Raw genomic sequence first — 16,746 nt, 5'->3', positions numbered from 1 at the left:
GAGCCAAGAAAAAAAATTATGTTAATATAAAGATAAAAGGAAAAAGAACTAGATTTTGAGAATAAGATGGCAAGGCAGGAAAATGGGAAGAAAATACTAGATGCTTAGGCCTGGTAAGTGTAAAGTGGATGGTCTTGAACAATCAAATGCTAAAAGGGAGCAATGTCGTCAAAGATGGACAAAATAAATTTTCAATTGTAAAGATATGCTGCTGGGAAAGACTACACAATTAGAGAGAGTTGAGGCCAGAATAAGATTAAATTGTTACCTTGAAAATTCAATTTAACTTCTCCAAGTAACTTTCACCAACCTTGTCCATGTAGCCCATGTGATTTTCTCAATTATTGCCTGGTCAATTACTTGCTTTCCTGATGGAACTTCATGCACCTGACGCTTGTAGGCACCTGTGGATACCTGCACAGAGGAAAACAGTTTCTTATAATCATAAGTACTTTTTGAATAGATGAAAATTGAAGGAGCACCAATTCTGCTTTAAACTGATATTCCCTTTAATAGACTGGTTTCAGAGAGAAGCTCAAATAACTAAAACAACTTTAATTGTTCTTGCTTTGTACTATGGGATTTGATTCATGAAGGAGCAGCAGTCCTTCCTTGGTGTGTTAATGGAAAGAAATTGCAGGAATACATTAGTAGAAAAAAAAGTAGAAAACAGAAAATTCAGATGAATATAATTGGGGAAAACCAGGTACCTGTAGTAAAGATTTTTTTTAAACGTGCGTAAAAAAATCGTGACATTCATATCTTCAATGGTAGTTTAAGGTGCTCCAAATAAAGCCTATTAAACCACCATTGAAGATATGAATATGTCACAATAATTTCTGGCTTTCCTAAAATCAAAAGGAGAATTTCATAGCTGTACTGATGGGGAAACCATCTTTTTTGCCATTGTGTCAAGGATTGGGGCTAGTAGCAGGTTCCAATCAATTATCCAATCTACATTAAAAGACCAATCTGATAAATTGGACTGCCCCATCTTGTAGCTGAAAAGAAGTTAGGTATTGGTGCTGCAGTGTACAGTAATTGTCACTTTTTTTCTTGCTTTGATGGATAGTATTGAAACACTTTTAGCTTGTAAGGAATATGTTAATTCTGTTACATTGTTTAGGGCTGAGAATCGTAAGGGCATTGTATGACTGTTAGATCTTATTTCAGTAAGAAATGTATCTTAGTTACGCAAATACATACAGACCTCAGCTAACGTCAATTTGTTACCGGTTTCTTGGTCCTGGAGTCTGAATTAACAAGCACATACTTTAAAAAGACATTTGTCTGGGCTTCTATGGGTGTGCCAGGAACCTGACATGAACTTCTTATCTCTGTGAATCCCTGATAGTACTCTATTGTTGGATGTGATGGTAGTTGCCATTTCCCCAAACCCCTACCATCCTACTCTTTGTTTGACTGCACAGCTCTCCTCAGCCAAACAAAAGGAGGAGATAGGAATTGGCACGGACTTTTGGATCAGGGTGATCTGTCGAAACAGGGTACAGCTGCAGCCAGTCCCCACTAATGACTCAATCTTACTGTGCTGCCATGAAGCAGGCCTGAGCCTGCATCTTAGTGCTGAATGGTTGCCACAGTGTGCCTAATACCAACTGTTACAGGCAGCTAATGTACACTTCCTTGATGCCTCACTCCACTTTGAGCATTGGGATCACTTTGCTCTGGGTGTGCTAATGGTAGGTTAAGTTCTCAATCAGATTCCCGGCACAACGCTGGCAGTCATGCATCTCTATTTTTGTTCATGACCAAACTCTCCCACTTCCAGCTCCTTATTGCGGAGATACAGCTCGGGCATTACATAGGAAACCAATATATCTTATTTTTATGCAGATTAAAGAAACATCCTACCTGAATGTGTTTGCTATCAGCTGAGAAGTCCATTTGGATAACAAAACTAGGGATATCTTTGCAGTAGCCTATTCGGTTTAAAGTAGGCCCTTGTGTGAGATCATAAAAATCAACAGTATTTTCTGCAGAACCCACTGCCAGGAACATGGAATTGGGGCTAAAACTAGCAAAACAAAAACAAAGAGGCAGTCAACATTTTAAAATTAATTTATAACAATTTATCAAAGTAATATCTTATTTTTTTGATATATTACTCAATTTTCAAAGGCTTTTGCTCAATCCCCTATTCTTTTTTTTTTTTTGTTTTGTTTATTTTATTAGAAGTTAATACAGCACAAAACAGTACAGTGGAACCTAATTTTAGGTGCCAACTATGTAATACCGTAATCCATTCTAGTACAACCTCTAGTTTTATGTTATGAGAAGGAAGTAAGCAAGACAAGAAAAAGAAAACAACAGAAAGAGGAAAAAGTGGAAAAATAGATGGTAGAGAGTAGAAAAACGTGAAGTGTGTATATAAAAAATAAAAAAGAAAGAGAGAAAGTGGAAAGTAGAAATAGAAGAGAAGGCCCCTTAAAAGATAATTTTTCAAATCTGTATTCGGAGATGTAGATCTATCCGCGTCATGAACTGAAATCAGCAATCTTTACAGTACCGCTGCATCACATGATTCCAAAAAGTCGATGAAAGGAGACCAACTCCTTAAGAATTGGTCATATTTATCTATTAGTCGGAGTCTCATTTCTTCAATCCCCTATTCAATGTGTTCATTAGTATTTTTACTTCAAAATAACAGCCACTCTTAAGAATGTGAATCTGACAAATTTCTCATAACTGAAGCCATCCGATCACTCCAGTCTTGTGATATTATTACACTTCTCTTGAAAAATCTACCCCATTGTGAAGATGCCAAGATCTACCTAACATCATCTCGAACAGTGTTATAGATCAAAGAACTTCACTGCACAAATATGGCTCCTTTGGCCCACAATGTTCTTGCTGACCTTATTTGCCATCTATACTAATTTCATTTGTTTGTACCAGATCCGTATCCTTCTATATTCCTTGCCTATTTACCGTATTTCACGGCAATGAAGACGCTATTTTATACCCTAAAATAAGGCCCGAAAATTTACCTGCGTCTTGGAGGCTGAAGGTTAGATTGTTAGCCAAGAAAGATAGACTTGGCTATCCCTTAGTACAGCGGCTGTAAAAAGACAGCGCCGGGGGGGGGGGGGGGGGGGGGGGGGGGGGGGGGGGGAGGGGGGGGGGTGGAGAGAGAGTTCCTTCCACAGTGTGTGGGGAATCTGGCCCGGGTCAGCACGGCTGGGCTGCCAGGAGTAAAGTTGCGGAGAGGGCAGGAGCGTTGAGAAGGAGAGGGCCGGGGATCATGCCAGCAACTCACTCATTAGCTCGGGTGGCTGCAAGCGGCCACTAGGGACCAGATAGCGGAACCGGCCGCCACCTCAGCACCTTCTGCCGGCCCACCCGCCAACCAGCCATGGTGTCCTTCGGCACAGGCACAACCAGTGGAGGTGGCCTGGGCGCTACAGCCAGTCCCGGGGCTCGCAGGCGACTTGGGCGCTGCAGCTAGTCCCGGGGCTCGTAGGTGACCTGGGAACTGTATCCAGTCCCTGAGCAGGCGACTTGGAAACTGCAGCTAGTCCTGGGCCTCACAGGCGACCTGGGAACTGCAGCTAGTCCCGGGGACGTGAGGGATTTAGGAACTGCAGCCAGTCCCGGGGCATGCAGGCGATCTGGAAACTGATTTTTAAAAGATGTCAAATTGGTGAACAATTTTCATAAAAAACTTGGGAAATAATTAATCATATTTTCAGATGAGGAGATTTTCGACCATGAGGTAAATCTCTACCAGAATATGTGCAAATTTCACCATTAGCGCGTCAGGTTTTCGAGAAGATGTGATTCACAAGCAAACGAACAGATCAGAGTTTTATAAGTATACCAGAGCAAGTGCAGACCCGCTGGGTCCGTTTCCCCAATGCAAGTTTGAGGGGAGAAAGGGGTTTAGGGGAGGGAGGGCAGGGGGGAGGGAGGGGGGAGAAAACTTGAGCGAGTGGGCTCCTCTGACCAAAGATCCTATAGCAGAGCAGATCTTTAAGATCTGTAAGATCTTTGCTGCAGAACTTTCTCTGTCTTTCTGCGCCTTTTGAAGAACGGGGGGGGGGGGGGGCTAACGTACCTCATGGAAAACTGCGCATGTGTGTTGACTGCAGCTGCATTAATCCAGAGCGGTGGGGGGGGGGGGGGGGCACGAGGAAAGGCATTGTGCGGTCAGCAGCTGGGCAACCTTAATAATTTTTTTTTAAATGTCAGTTTGGTTATCAATTTTAGTAAATATCTCAGGAAATAATTGACCAAATTTATAGAGGATTGGATTTTTGAAATCATAAGGAAAATTTCTACCAGAAGATGTAAAATTTCACTGTTATTGTAACGTCAGGAGCTGGGCAGCGGTCAGATTTTAAAAAAAAGGTCAGATTGGTCAACAATTTTAATAAAAAAGTCAGGAAAATAATGTACCAAATGTACAGAGGAGTGGATTTCTAAAACCTCAAGGAAATTCTCTACTGAAATATGTAACAATTTCCCCGTTTCGGCATCTGGTTTTCGAGGAGATACGTTTCAAAGGTAAAATGACAAGCACGCACACGCACACACACGCACACACACACACAGTTTTAATAGATACTAGACCAAGTGCAGACCCGTTGGGTCTGTTTCCCCAATGGCGTTTGGGGGGTGGGGGGCTGATGCATCACACTCACATTAACCACCCCCCAAACACACAGGTGGGGGGAGGGGGGTGTGAGAAGAGGGGAGAGGAGGAGGAGGAAACGGGACAGATTTGGGAGGGAAAGGAGAGCGGGGTAGGGGTGGAGAGAGAGAGGAGGATGGGGGAGAGAGATGTGGGGGGGGGGAGGGGGGGAGGGAGGGAGGGGAGGAGGGAAGGGGGGGAGGGGTGGTGGTGGAGAGAGGGGAAAGAGTGGGGAGGGAGAGTGGAGGGGGAAGGCGGGAGAGAAGTGAAGTGGAAGAGAGGGAGGAGAGAGAGAGGGATGGGGAGGGGAGAGAGATGTGGGGGGCAGGGATGGGGACGGAGAGGAGGAGGGAGGGATAAGAGTGTGGAGGGGGGGGGGAAGAGTGTGGAGGGAGGGGGAAGAGTGTGGAGGGAGGAGGAAGAGTGTGGAGGGAGGGATAGTGGGAGGGGGAGAGGTGGAATAGTGGGGAGGGTCAGAGGGGTAGGGGGAAGGGGTGGGATGGAGTGGGATGAGTGGAGAAGTGGAAGAGGGGGGAGGGAGGGGTGGGGGGGAGGGGTAGGGGGGAGGCGGCGGGGGGAGAGAGGGAAGGCGATAGGGTAGAGAGTGAAGGGGGGTGGGGGAGAGAGTGATGGGTGGGAGAGGGAGAGGGGTGAGAAGAGGGAAACTTAGAAACATAGAAAATCAGGTGCAGGAGTAGGCCATTCGGCTCTTCGAGCCTGCACCTCCAGTCAATATGATCATGGCTGATCATCCAACTCAGTATCCTGTATCTGCCTTCTCTCCACACCCCCTGATCCCTTTAGCCACAAGGGCCACATCTAACTCCCTCTTAAATATAGCCAATGAACAGGCCTCAACTACCTTCTGTGGCAGTGAATTCCAGAGATTCACCACTCTCTGTGTGTAAAATGTTTTTCTCATCTCGGTCCTAGAAGATTTCCCCCTTATCCTTAAACTGTGACCCCTTGTTCTGGACTTCCCCAACATCGGTTTCTATAAGATCCCCCCTCAATCTTCTAAAATCTAGCGAGTACAAGCCGAGTCTATCCAGTCTTTCTTCATATGAAAGTCCTGACATCTCAGGAATTAGTCTGGTGAACCTTCTCTGTACTCCCTCTATGGCAAGAATGTCTTTGAGCATTGGGCATTGTGACATCACACAATGGAACGTTCACCATGGGCTGGGGCTCCTGCAAAGGCATATGTAAATGGATCCATTCCGATTGGACATATGTGAACATTGGGCATTGTGACATCACACAGTGGAACGAATCAAAACGAAGAAAGGCAGCCGGACGGACGGACGGCAGGCGACAGGCACACAGTTTTATATATTAATAGATAGATATAGATATGATAAATTAGTATGTATTATGACTAATTACTAATTTAGTTAGTATGCATTATTACCTCCATTTATTAAATATGGCGTTAGATGTGTCCCGCCATCCGCTCACAAACATGGGTTCTGACCCCTATGCAAAAAAGGTTGCTGACCCCTGGACTCTGCACTCTTTCCAGCACAACCTTCCGATTGTGTGGTGACCAGAAATGTGCACAATACTCAAAGTGTGGTCTAACCAGTATTTTGTAAAGTTACAAATTAAAGTCCCAACTTTTATACTGAACACCACAATTTAGGGCAAGCTCACCATATTTTTTCTTCACCAGTATAGCTGCTTTCAGGGGACTGTGGACTTGAACCCCAAGGTCCTACTGAGCATCAACATTCCTCAGCATCCTTACGTCTACTGTATACATCAAGCTCTACATGATTTCCCAAAATGCATAATTCATGCTTGATGGGATTAAATCATGACTGCCTTTGATCAGTCCAACATTCTATCTGATCTATATCGCGCTTCAACCTTAGACAACCTTCCTTGCATTCCACAACACCATCAACTTCTGAGTCAACCACAGACCTATGAATCATACCTCCTTCATTCACATCCGAGTTATTAATATACATCACAAATAACAAGTCCCAGCATGAATCCCTGCAGTACACCACAGGTCATGGACTTGCATGAAAACATTCTTATTTTACTACACTGCCTCTTGAAACAAAGCCGGTTTTGGATCCAATTAGCCAGCTCACCTTGATTATGTGCTGTAACCTGGATTATCATGTGGCACTGTCAAATGTCCTTTCAGCCAATACCTACTGCCTTGTCTTCATCGATCTTCTCAGGTATCTCCTCAAAATTGTCAAATTAAATTGGTGAGAGGATTTCCCCCTCACAAATCCATGCGGACCATCTCTGATCAGTTCTTGCCTTTCTAAATGTACATATTCTACAAGGCTTTCCAGCGTGCAGTTATCCGTCTTATCCTTGCTTTTCTTCTCAAATAAAGGAACAATATTAGCTATTCATCTAAACACAAGGAACTGAGGCTGCATGCTGTCCCATTTACAAAATGCACTTCAGTTATTCACTAAGACCAAACAGTAACCTGTTTGCAATCAAACAAGTTTGGAACAGCAATACCAATTAATCTCAGGGTTGACTGCTTCCTGGAACACGACACATCTTTCTCTAATATTTCTGCCATTTTCAACATGATCCACCACCAGTCAGGTCTTCCTATCCCCATCCCTTTTCGTAGAGACCATTTCCTCCTCAACTCCTTGGTTCACTCATCCTTCCCACCCAACCTGCCCCCTCCCCTGCAAATGCAAACCTCCTCCCTCATCTCCATCCAGGGACCACTGTGGCCCTTTCAGATGAGACAGGGATTCACTTGCACCTCTTCAAACCTCGGTCTTCCTTTACACTGCGAAACCAAGCATAGAAAAGGCGACTATTTTGCCGAACATTTGTGCTCTGACCGCCAAAGCCTACTGCATCTCCTGGTTCTAATTGTTTTAACTCCCATTCCCATACCAAAGTGTTTGTCCTTGGCCTCTTCTGTTGCCAGAAGAAGGCCACAGGTGAACTGGAAGAACAGCACCTCATATTCCATTGGGTAGCTAACAGTATGATCATTGAATTTTCGAATTTTAAGTAATACCTCCACTCCTTCTCTTTTCCTGTGCCCTACTACCAGCCTGGTACGCACCCATTATCCTACTCCTCTTTCCGCCCAACCCTGTATCTGTTCCACCTCTATCTCCCCCGCTGGCTTTTGTTCCCTTTTCATCTCTAGCCTGCCTGTTATTATTTCACCCATCTGCCAATCAAACTCCTTCACCTGTATTATCATTTCTCACCTGTACTCACCTATCACTTGCCAGGCTTTGTCCACCCCACCTCTGTTTTACGGCTTCCTTCCTCCCCAGTCTGAAGAATGGACCCGACCTAAAACATTATCTATCCATTCCCTTCACAGACACTGCCTGACCTGCTGAGTTACTCCGGCACTTTGTGTTTTGCTGAAGTTCCTTGTGTTTCCAGAAACTGTACCTCTCCCTGAACTATTGCAGTGTCTCACGCTTGGACTCTATTTCATCAACTCTGTGCCTATGTTCTTTGAGCAGCTAACAGTTCTGCACATATGGTCGCTGAAGTCCACAAGTTTATGCATGTTTGCAGCTACAACACATTGTCTGCCCCACATTTTTTGTTCTATTTAATTAATTGGTTTGGATTTAATTATTTTAAATATGCACCGAGGCGCACTAATACACCAATTTAAATTTATTAGCCAATAAGGAGGAGCTGGAAAGAAAAATGCAATTACCTACATCCTGTAACCACACTTGGGCACTTTAAACTTTCAGTTACTGCCCCTTTTAAAATCTCTGGTTTGTCTTATAAACCAGACAAATAGTAAAATTTTGCACTTTAAATCAAAGTAGTGATAAATGCCACAACATCATTTAGTATGCCCTGCAGCCTCTGTGCACTAGAATGTCATGTGCATGGAAGTGCCAGGAACGATTTTCTGTTGTGACCTGAAATAGTCCTCAAGCACAAATATCTGGGTCCCCAAATTCAGCAAGATCAGCAAGTGATATAAATATTGTGACAGTGTTCAATATAATAGAGATACGAGTTTGTACTCATTCTGATATATAATCAATTTTGATAAACAGTGTAAATACCTTAGAGGTGGAGATCATTATCTGAATATTTCTACAATATATATTTTACCTGGTATCCTGGATGGCAGCACTTCGATCCCGCTTCTTGCCCCACACTTTCAGAGAATTGACAAGTAGTATAATGAATTCTCCATTTTGCATCCCGATCGCTACCATTTCTCCATCAGGACTGTAAGCAGCACACTTTGCGCCATATCCAAGGTTTACTTTGTTTAGCAATTTCTACAATGGAGATAATTTAGGAGACATGTAAAATAACTTTAATCGGAATCACAATTTAATATTTCATAAATTGTATGTGATTTTACTCATCAAAGAGTCCAGTGATGCAACACCATCATACATCAAAATGGCAGTTGCTGAAGTGGCCGATGGCCTACTCCTGCACTTCTTGTCTATTATCGTCTATTGTCTATTGGCTCTAATTAAATTAACATTGAAATTTCCAAGATGGTAAATTGCCAATCTCAGCTGCGCAGTTAAGAGAGTTTAAAAAATGGGGAGATTAAACCATCCTCAAGCCGGTCAGAAAGAGACAAAAAGCCAACAAATTTTATACAAAGGAACGGGAATCATTGTTTTGTTATTTGTGCAATAAAAAGGGCTGCTATTTGTGTTGAGGGCACCAAATTTTAGGAATGCATCAATTAAAAATAATATTTCCTGCTTACTTTATCAGCCAAGTCCCAGATTCTTATCGTGCCATCATTACTTGCAGAGATCAAGAGATCTTTCAAAGGGTGTGTGGCAAGGCCCCAAATCTCTCCTTCCATGTGCCCATTGATTAAGCTGTTTGATGCTGCATTCTTTTCCCCAACTTCAATTATCTCGCAATCTTTCGTTCCCACCAGTATTTTCCCCTGCAATTAAAAAAAAGGGTTATTAAGCACAAAACAAATTACAATGAGAGGAAATGTAAGACGATAATGAATAATCTACTGTCTCACGATGGGGTGAATTTTCCTGCTAGATTCCAGCAATTCTATGGAAAATATTATATCCGCAAATGCAAGTAGGTTCAGGACTTTAGTACATTTTCCCAAATGCATAAGTTCTAAATCTGTGAATAGTCCACGTCCAGCAGTAAAGCATAAATATCCTTTGAGTCGTCAGCACTTGCTACGGGGAATCTACTCATAAATCCTACAGTGGGTATAATGGAAGAAAGTTGTAAGGATGGGAGGGATGGAAAATGGAAGAGAGAAAGACAGTGAGGAAGGATGGAGAGGAGAAAAGGAGAAGGAAGCAGAAATTATTTTCAATTCTGGAGCAAATGGAGAGGCTCCTTTGATGCATAGGTACTGTTAGATTATTGAACTACAGAACTTTCTTCTTAGCTTGATGGTGTCCTTTGCACAAGTTGTTGAGAAAAGTAAATAAACACTCCTTTTTATCAGCAATCCTTCATCTTCATCACCATAGAAATGTATCTATGGTGGAACTCAATTTCAGAGAATTGCTGAAACAGCAATAATGTAATTCCAAATCTGCATTGTGAAGTGTAGCAAGGTTGATTTGTCAACATCACGCAAAAGGTCAATGTATCAGCAAATTATTTCCAATGTGTCAGCTTCTGTGTTTAACTAGAGCACATCAGTGAGTGAAGAATTTCCACTGGATGCATCTTAATGATTTACAATATCTTAATCAGTGAATGGGTGTAATATTTTAACCTGTGCATTTTAACATACTGGAACACCCTGAAAAGTCTTTATTAATCTTAACGAAAGGATCTTATGTGTCTAATGAGACATTAAAAGTCAGGTGTAAAAACTAAAATAAATATTAAGCATTGACGGCTATTATTAATTGTTAATGCCTACAAGGTAAATGATTGAACCGCCTTTGTGATGAGGCTTTTGGGATACTGAAACAAGATCTGGCTGCCTTAAAGCGGGAATGGTACAGGCAGCACGATGACCATCAGGACCAGCCCTCCCGAGGCACTTAAAGAAGGAAATTGCAGGAGGCAGTATCAGGGAAACAGAGTTTGTGTTCAAGTACAAATTGTCCTCGACAACACGGAAGAATGGTGCTAGTGGGTGGAAGGTTGGGGCAGTGAGTAGTGATGGGTGCTGCTTTAACTTGTCACTAAACATGACATCTGCAGACTCCAAAAAGAGCTCCTGTACTTTTCTGGGTTTGGGAACCATGCTAGTTTCAACAGTTTTAACTCCGAATCTTTCCAGGATATTATTAGAAATATATCCAGGTTCTAGTAGTCACTGCACGCAAATACTGAAAGTAAGTCACTGATAGCTCTTTTGACTGGGCCAACAATCACAGTTGTTTTGCTAGAGAAACAATACATTCAGAAAGCATTCAGACCCCTTGACCTTTTCCACATTTTGTTACTTTACAGCCTTAATCTAAAGTTGATTAAATTGTTTTGTTTTTTATCATCAGTCTACACACAATACAGCATAATTAAAAAAAAAGCGAAACAGGTGGCAAAGTAATTAAAAAGAAATAACTGAAATATCACATTTAAATAAGTATTCAGACCCTTTACTCAGTACTTTGGTGAGGCATCTTTGGCAGCGATTACAGACTCAAATCTTCTTGGGTATGACGCTACAAACTTAGCACACCTGTATTTGGGTAATTTCTCCCATTCTTCTCTGCAGATCCTCTCAAACTCTGTCAGGTTGGATGGGGACCGTAGATGCACAGCTATTTTCAGGTCCCTCCAGAGATGTTCGATCGGGTTCAAGTCCGGGCTCTGGCTGGGCCACTCAAGGACGTTCACAGACTTGTCACAAAGCCACTCCTGCGTTGTCTTGGCTGTGTGCTTAAGGTCATTGTCCTGTTAGAAGGTGAACCTCCACCCCAGTCTGAGGTCCAGAACGCTCTGGAGCAGGTTTTCATCAAGGATCTCTCTGTACTTTTCTCTGTTCATCTTTCCCTCGATTCTGACTAGTCTCCTAATTCCTGCCGCTGAAAAGCATCCCCACAGCATGATGCTGCCACCACCATGCTTCACTGTGGGTATGGTATTGGCAGGTGATGAGCGGTGCTTGGTTTCCTTCAGACGTGACACTTGGCATTCAGGCCAAAGAGTTCAATCTTGGTTTCATCAGACTAGAGAATCCTGTTTCACATGCATTTTGGCAAACTCCAAGTGGGCTGTCATGTGCCTTTTACTGAGGAGTTGCTTCCGTCTGGCCACTCTACCATAAAGGCCTGATTGGTGGAGTGCTGCAGATATAGTTGTCCTTCTGGAAAGTTCTCCCATCTCCAGAGAGGAACTCTGGAGCTCTGTCAGATTGACCATCGGGTTCTTGGTCACCTCCCTGACCAAGGCCGTTCTCCCCCGATTGCTCAGTTTGGCCGGGCGGCCATCTTTATGAAGAGTCCTGGTGGTTCCAAAGTTCTTCCATTTAAGAATGTCGAAGGCCACTGTGCTCTTCCGGACCTGCAATGCTGCAGAAACTGTTCTCGACACAATCCTGTCTCGGAGGTCTATGGAGAATTCCTTCGGCTTCATGGCTTGGTTTTTGCTCTGACATGCACTGTCAACTGTGGGACTTTATATAGACAGGTGTGTGCCTTTCCAAATCATGTCCAATCAATTTAATTTACCCCTGGTGGACTCCAATCAGGTTGTAGAAACATCTCAAGGATAATCAATGGAAACACGATGAACCTAAGCACAATTTTGAGTCATAGCAAGGTGATCTGAATGCTTATGTAAATGTGATATTTCAATTATTTCTTTTTAATTACTTTGCAAAAAATTCTAAACACCTGTTTTCATTTCTTCATTCTGGGGTATTGTGTGTATATTGATGATTAAAAAAGGAGTTTAATCCATTTTAATATAAGGGTCTGAATGAAGGGGTCTGAATGCTTTCTAATTGCACTGTAATAATAGTCAGAATGGTTCGCAAAGCTGGGTGATTCCCACAAATGCACGTTGTCATTGGCCATAAACCTTGCCAATCACATTGTTCAAGATTAACCAGGAACATCTATAAATTTCAAAAGTTTCCCTTTGATCAACGTTCAACTCATTTGTAACCAGAAAATAAGCCAATTGCAAGTATTGATCAGATTTCCAAGGAAGCTGCCTGACATTGTATCTAAAAACTGCTTAAAGGTAAGCTGCTGGGAGATAAATATTTTTCCTACAAAGCTGTCTGGTATGAGGCTTAAAGGTTCTCAAACTTATGTGCTTTTCCTGCAATTACTTTTGGTCCATGACCATCAGGGGGATCACCCACGTCCTATTGAGCGTAATAAGAATTGAGCTTGTTAGGTAAGTGTGCTAAAATCCTCTTGTGTTAAAATGCTCTTTCAGACTTTCTATTTTTTAATACCCTCCAACACACATACACAAGCCAGCCGAGGGAGAAAAGGGCCCTTTACGGATCAAACTGATCGAATACGAGTGTGGAGATGGGCTGGATTTATTTAAATAAATAGTTTTCATCTGTTTTTCATCTGTATTTACCATGGAGAAGATCATGAGAGCTAGGGTATTCCAGGAAGAAAATATTGATGCCTTGAAACATGCCTAGATTGCAAATTGGAGGTGCTGGTAGTGAAGTGACAGCGAAGAAGGTTATCTAAGTTTACAAAAGGAATGGCAGCTGGAATTGCACCAGGGGTAATAGATTGCACATATCACATACAAGGAACTGGAAATCCTGGAATTTTGAACAAGTACACAGTCTCCTGAAAGTGCTGACACTTGTGGACAAGGTGCTGAAATTGGTGTTGGGCAAGCATGCCTTCATCGGCCAAGAGTTGGGACATTGTGTTATAACTGTACAAGACATTGGTGAGACTTCACTTGGAGTATCGTGGAGTTCTGGTCACCCAGCTATAGGAAGGCTGTCATTAGCTGGAAAGGGTGCAAAGAAGTTTTACGTGAAATTTGCCAGGCCTGAACTATAGAGGAAGGCTGGGAATGCTAAGACTTGGAGGCTGAAGGATGAACTTTTAGAGGTATACAAAACCATATGGGGAATAAATAAAGTGGATGGTCACAATCTTTTTTTCTGCAGGTAGAGGTGCCTAAAACTAGAGGGCATTGATTTAAGGTGTGATTAATAAGATTTAAAGAGGATCTGAGAGTCATCTTCTTCATGCAGAAGGTGTTGGGTATGTAGCATGAACTGCTAGAGGAAGTGGTAGAGGTGGGTGTAATTTCAACATTTAACAGTTGGATACGTACATGGCTAGAAAAGTGTTAATGCGATATGGGCTAAGCACAGGCAAATGGGACTAACTCTGGAAGACAACTAGCATGAACGTGGGCTGGAAGGCCTGTTTCTGTACTGTATATCTCCATAACCTTTAACTGGCCTTGGTATCCCTTGGTAAGGGTGAGGTTTATCTGCTGAGGCCAAATCAAGTTAGTTCTATATCTTCTGAGTAAGATAATTCATAGAACTATATAGTCCACAACAGGCAGGAATAAAAACATTGAAGAATAAATCTATAAAAAGCATTTAAATCTAATACATAGTTGATTGTACACGTGACACACAAGAAACTGTAGATCCTAGAAACTTGAACAAAATAATAAACTGCTGGAGAAACTCAGCAGGTCATCAGTGTAGGGAAATAAACAAATGTTTCTGATCAGGATCCTTTTTCAGACTGACCCTTCACATCAAAAGTATACAGACCTTTCTTATGAGAGAAACTATAACATAATTGCTGCCAAAAACAATGTGACCTAAAATCGTGACCATAGGCAGTTGTCACTCGTGGTGGCTGCAACTTTAGATGACAATATGCTCATTCTAACCCTCATTTTCACATCCCACTTACCCTGTACCACCATGCCACCTTCCCCTCTTGAATTGCTTCTGATTTACAATGCAAAAATAATTTAAACATTCAACCTTTACTACATTATCTCCTCACCTCTCATTTCAGATGCTAAAGATTGAGTGGGTGTTGTGCAAAATAAGATTAAAGATAATGATATCCTGTAACTAAATCTGATGTCAGCCACCACAGGACAGATTTTGATACACTATGTAGAGCAGGGAGTTGTTGAGACCAGGATCTGTAATGGAATTCCCCGTGACTTTTGGTGAAGCCACTTACAAGGTGAAATTTGTGTGAAATGTCAAGAATCATCAGCAAGCCCCATTTCAATTTAACACAAGATTTTGTGTGGAGAGTGGTAGTGGCAGCCATCTATACTTCAACATGCACCTGCAGACTAAAATTAAAGTTTCTACTGAAAATGTTTACATGGAGTGATCAAAGCTCAAACTATTGCCATTCTAATTCTGGATTCCAGTGGTCATAGGGTGACACTGTAGGAATCCCTTAATAAAGTCCCTTAGCAAAGCTGAAGTGTTGCCAAAGGAAATGTAAGAAATTGCATGAAGCACAATTGCCTGTAGTCTCTCAGAACAACAATGGACATGATCTTATGATTACCACTCTGTCAATGCCCTTTCTCTTGTGCATAAGTTAGTTAGCTTAGACTACTGTCATTCAAGGTGATAGATAGAGTCCAAAGCTATCTGGCCTCAGAGCCGTTGAAAATTGTTCTTCATGTTTACTGCAGCTGCCTTCACTACAAAGGACCAGATTTCCACCAATTTGATTGCAGCCATGGAGGAGAACCACATACAAGCACTAGGATAGGAAAAGTCACAGGGAAGGTAATCACTGACTTAAAATCCTTTATGTAAACCTCAGTTTGTGTTGTTTGACACTGATTGGATGCATAAATATGGCATGTTGAAATGGTGGGTCTTATTGTCATGGAGTGAGATGATCTACTAAAAGAGGCAAGGCAATTGGAGTCAATGGTCTTTTGTCTTCTTTTTATTGGATGTGAACACCACTCTCAGGATGTGTGTGAGCATCACCAATATATCAATATTTAATTATCTTGTCTACTGACCTTTGAAAGCAGGTTAGGAATCACTTTGTTATACTACAAGATTTGTGAAAATGGTGGCCAGTTCTAAAATGTTAACCCAGTGACATTTGAGGAACAACAAAGAAACATGACAGATAAAAATGTTGTGTAATATGGAACCAATGTGGTGGAGTACCAATGTGATCACTGGCCTCAACCTTCTAAGTGATGGAGGTGAGATTTATTCCAAATGTTATCAAGGAAGACTTCCATTTTGATAAAACTGACACAATTATAGTGGAGTAAATCTACTTCAAATAGAGTTCTTAAATATACCAAGATGTTTTACCCACCCACGGACCTAACTCCAGCTGACACTGGCTGGAATGTTGTCATACAAGATGGAAATTGGTCCCATTTAATATTTTGACCTCTATAATGGCAGCTACTGTTTCAGTACTGTCTTCCATGTCTACAATTTTCATCAATTCAAAAAATTTCAATCATAGCATTCCAACTATTTATATTCCTTTACTGAATGATTTGTTGCAGCACTATACATTTTTGACATATCTAGATAGATTATTATATTTTGTTGCATTACAAATAGAGTTAAGAAATAACCCATTTGTTTTGACAATCAGCCCCTTTCTTAGAATTTTAATTGTTCCTTAAATTAATTTTTTATTCACCCTAAAATATAATTCCTGAACAGAAAGCACTGACTTGGCATATGCCAAATTAAATTACAATAACTCAACAAATCTTCTTGCGCTCTATCCAATATTCTTGTTTTAATTAATTTCATCCCCACACACTCTCAATTCAATTTTTATATATCTCTGCACGAATTAAAATACTTCAAAATATATCACGGCAATAACCTTTGAACAAATGGAATTTTAACTTTAGGTTTCTGACCTTTCCTCTGCAGACAGAGCGCACACAGTCCAAAGATTGTCCTGTCTCCAGCTGGAATGCTCGACATCGCTTCATTTCCTGATCCCAGAGCTTCACTGCACCTCCTTCTTTTGTCCTTTGGGCATTAAAGAGACATCCATTTTACAGTAAATGTTATGAATAGCAAAAATTTATATTTAGATTATGGTATAGAGGGATTACAGATTATGATAACTATCGAGATTTTAATGATAAGGGATTTCAACTTTTGCAATATTACTGAGGATTGCCTTAGCGTTAAAGGATTACAT

At 41.7% G+C, this 16,746-nt stretch overlaps 1 protein-coding gene across 2 annotated transcripts in view; it reads right to left on the bottom strand.

Moving 5' to 3' along the window:
* LOC129699773 (echinoderm microtubule-associated protein-like 6) overlaps positions 1 to 16,746 on the bottom strand; it is a 197,234-nt gene that overhangs the window by 8,912 nt on the left and 171,576 nt on the right. For both annotated transcript variants that reach the window (XM_055639846.1, XM_055639845.1), the window contains 5 exons: positions 16,457 to 16,571; positions 9,372 to 9,560; positions 8,750 to 8,922; positions 1,873 to 2,035; positions 311 to 414 (listed from right to left, as the gene is read on the bottom strand). In XM_055639846.1, coding sequence (XP_055495821.1) covers positions 311 to 414; positions 1,873 to 2,035; positions 8,750 to 8,922; positions 9,372 to 9,560; positions 16,457 to 16,571 — 744 coding nt within the window. The remainder of the gene's footprint in view (positions 1 to 310; positions 415 to 1,872; positions 2,036 to 8,749; positions 8,923 to 9,371; positions 9,561 to 16,456; positions 16,572 to 16,746) is intronic.

The sequence above is a fragment of the Leucoraja erinacea genome, chromosome 8 (genome assembly GCF_028641065.1).
Source record: "Leucoraja erinacea ecotype New England chromosome 8, Leri_hhj_1, whole genome shotgun sequence".
Classification (NCBI taxonomy): Eukaryota; Metazoa; Chordata; class Chondrichthyes; order Rajiformes; family Rajidae; genus Leucoraja; species Leucoraja erinaceus.
Note: the sequence above shows the minus strand (reverse complement) of the source record. Positions and strands in the feature narration are given on the sequence as shown.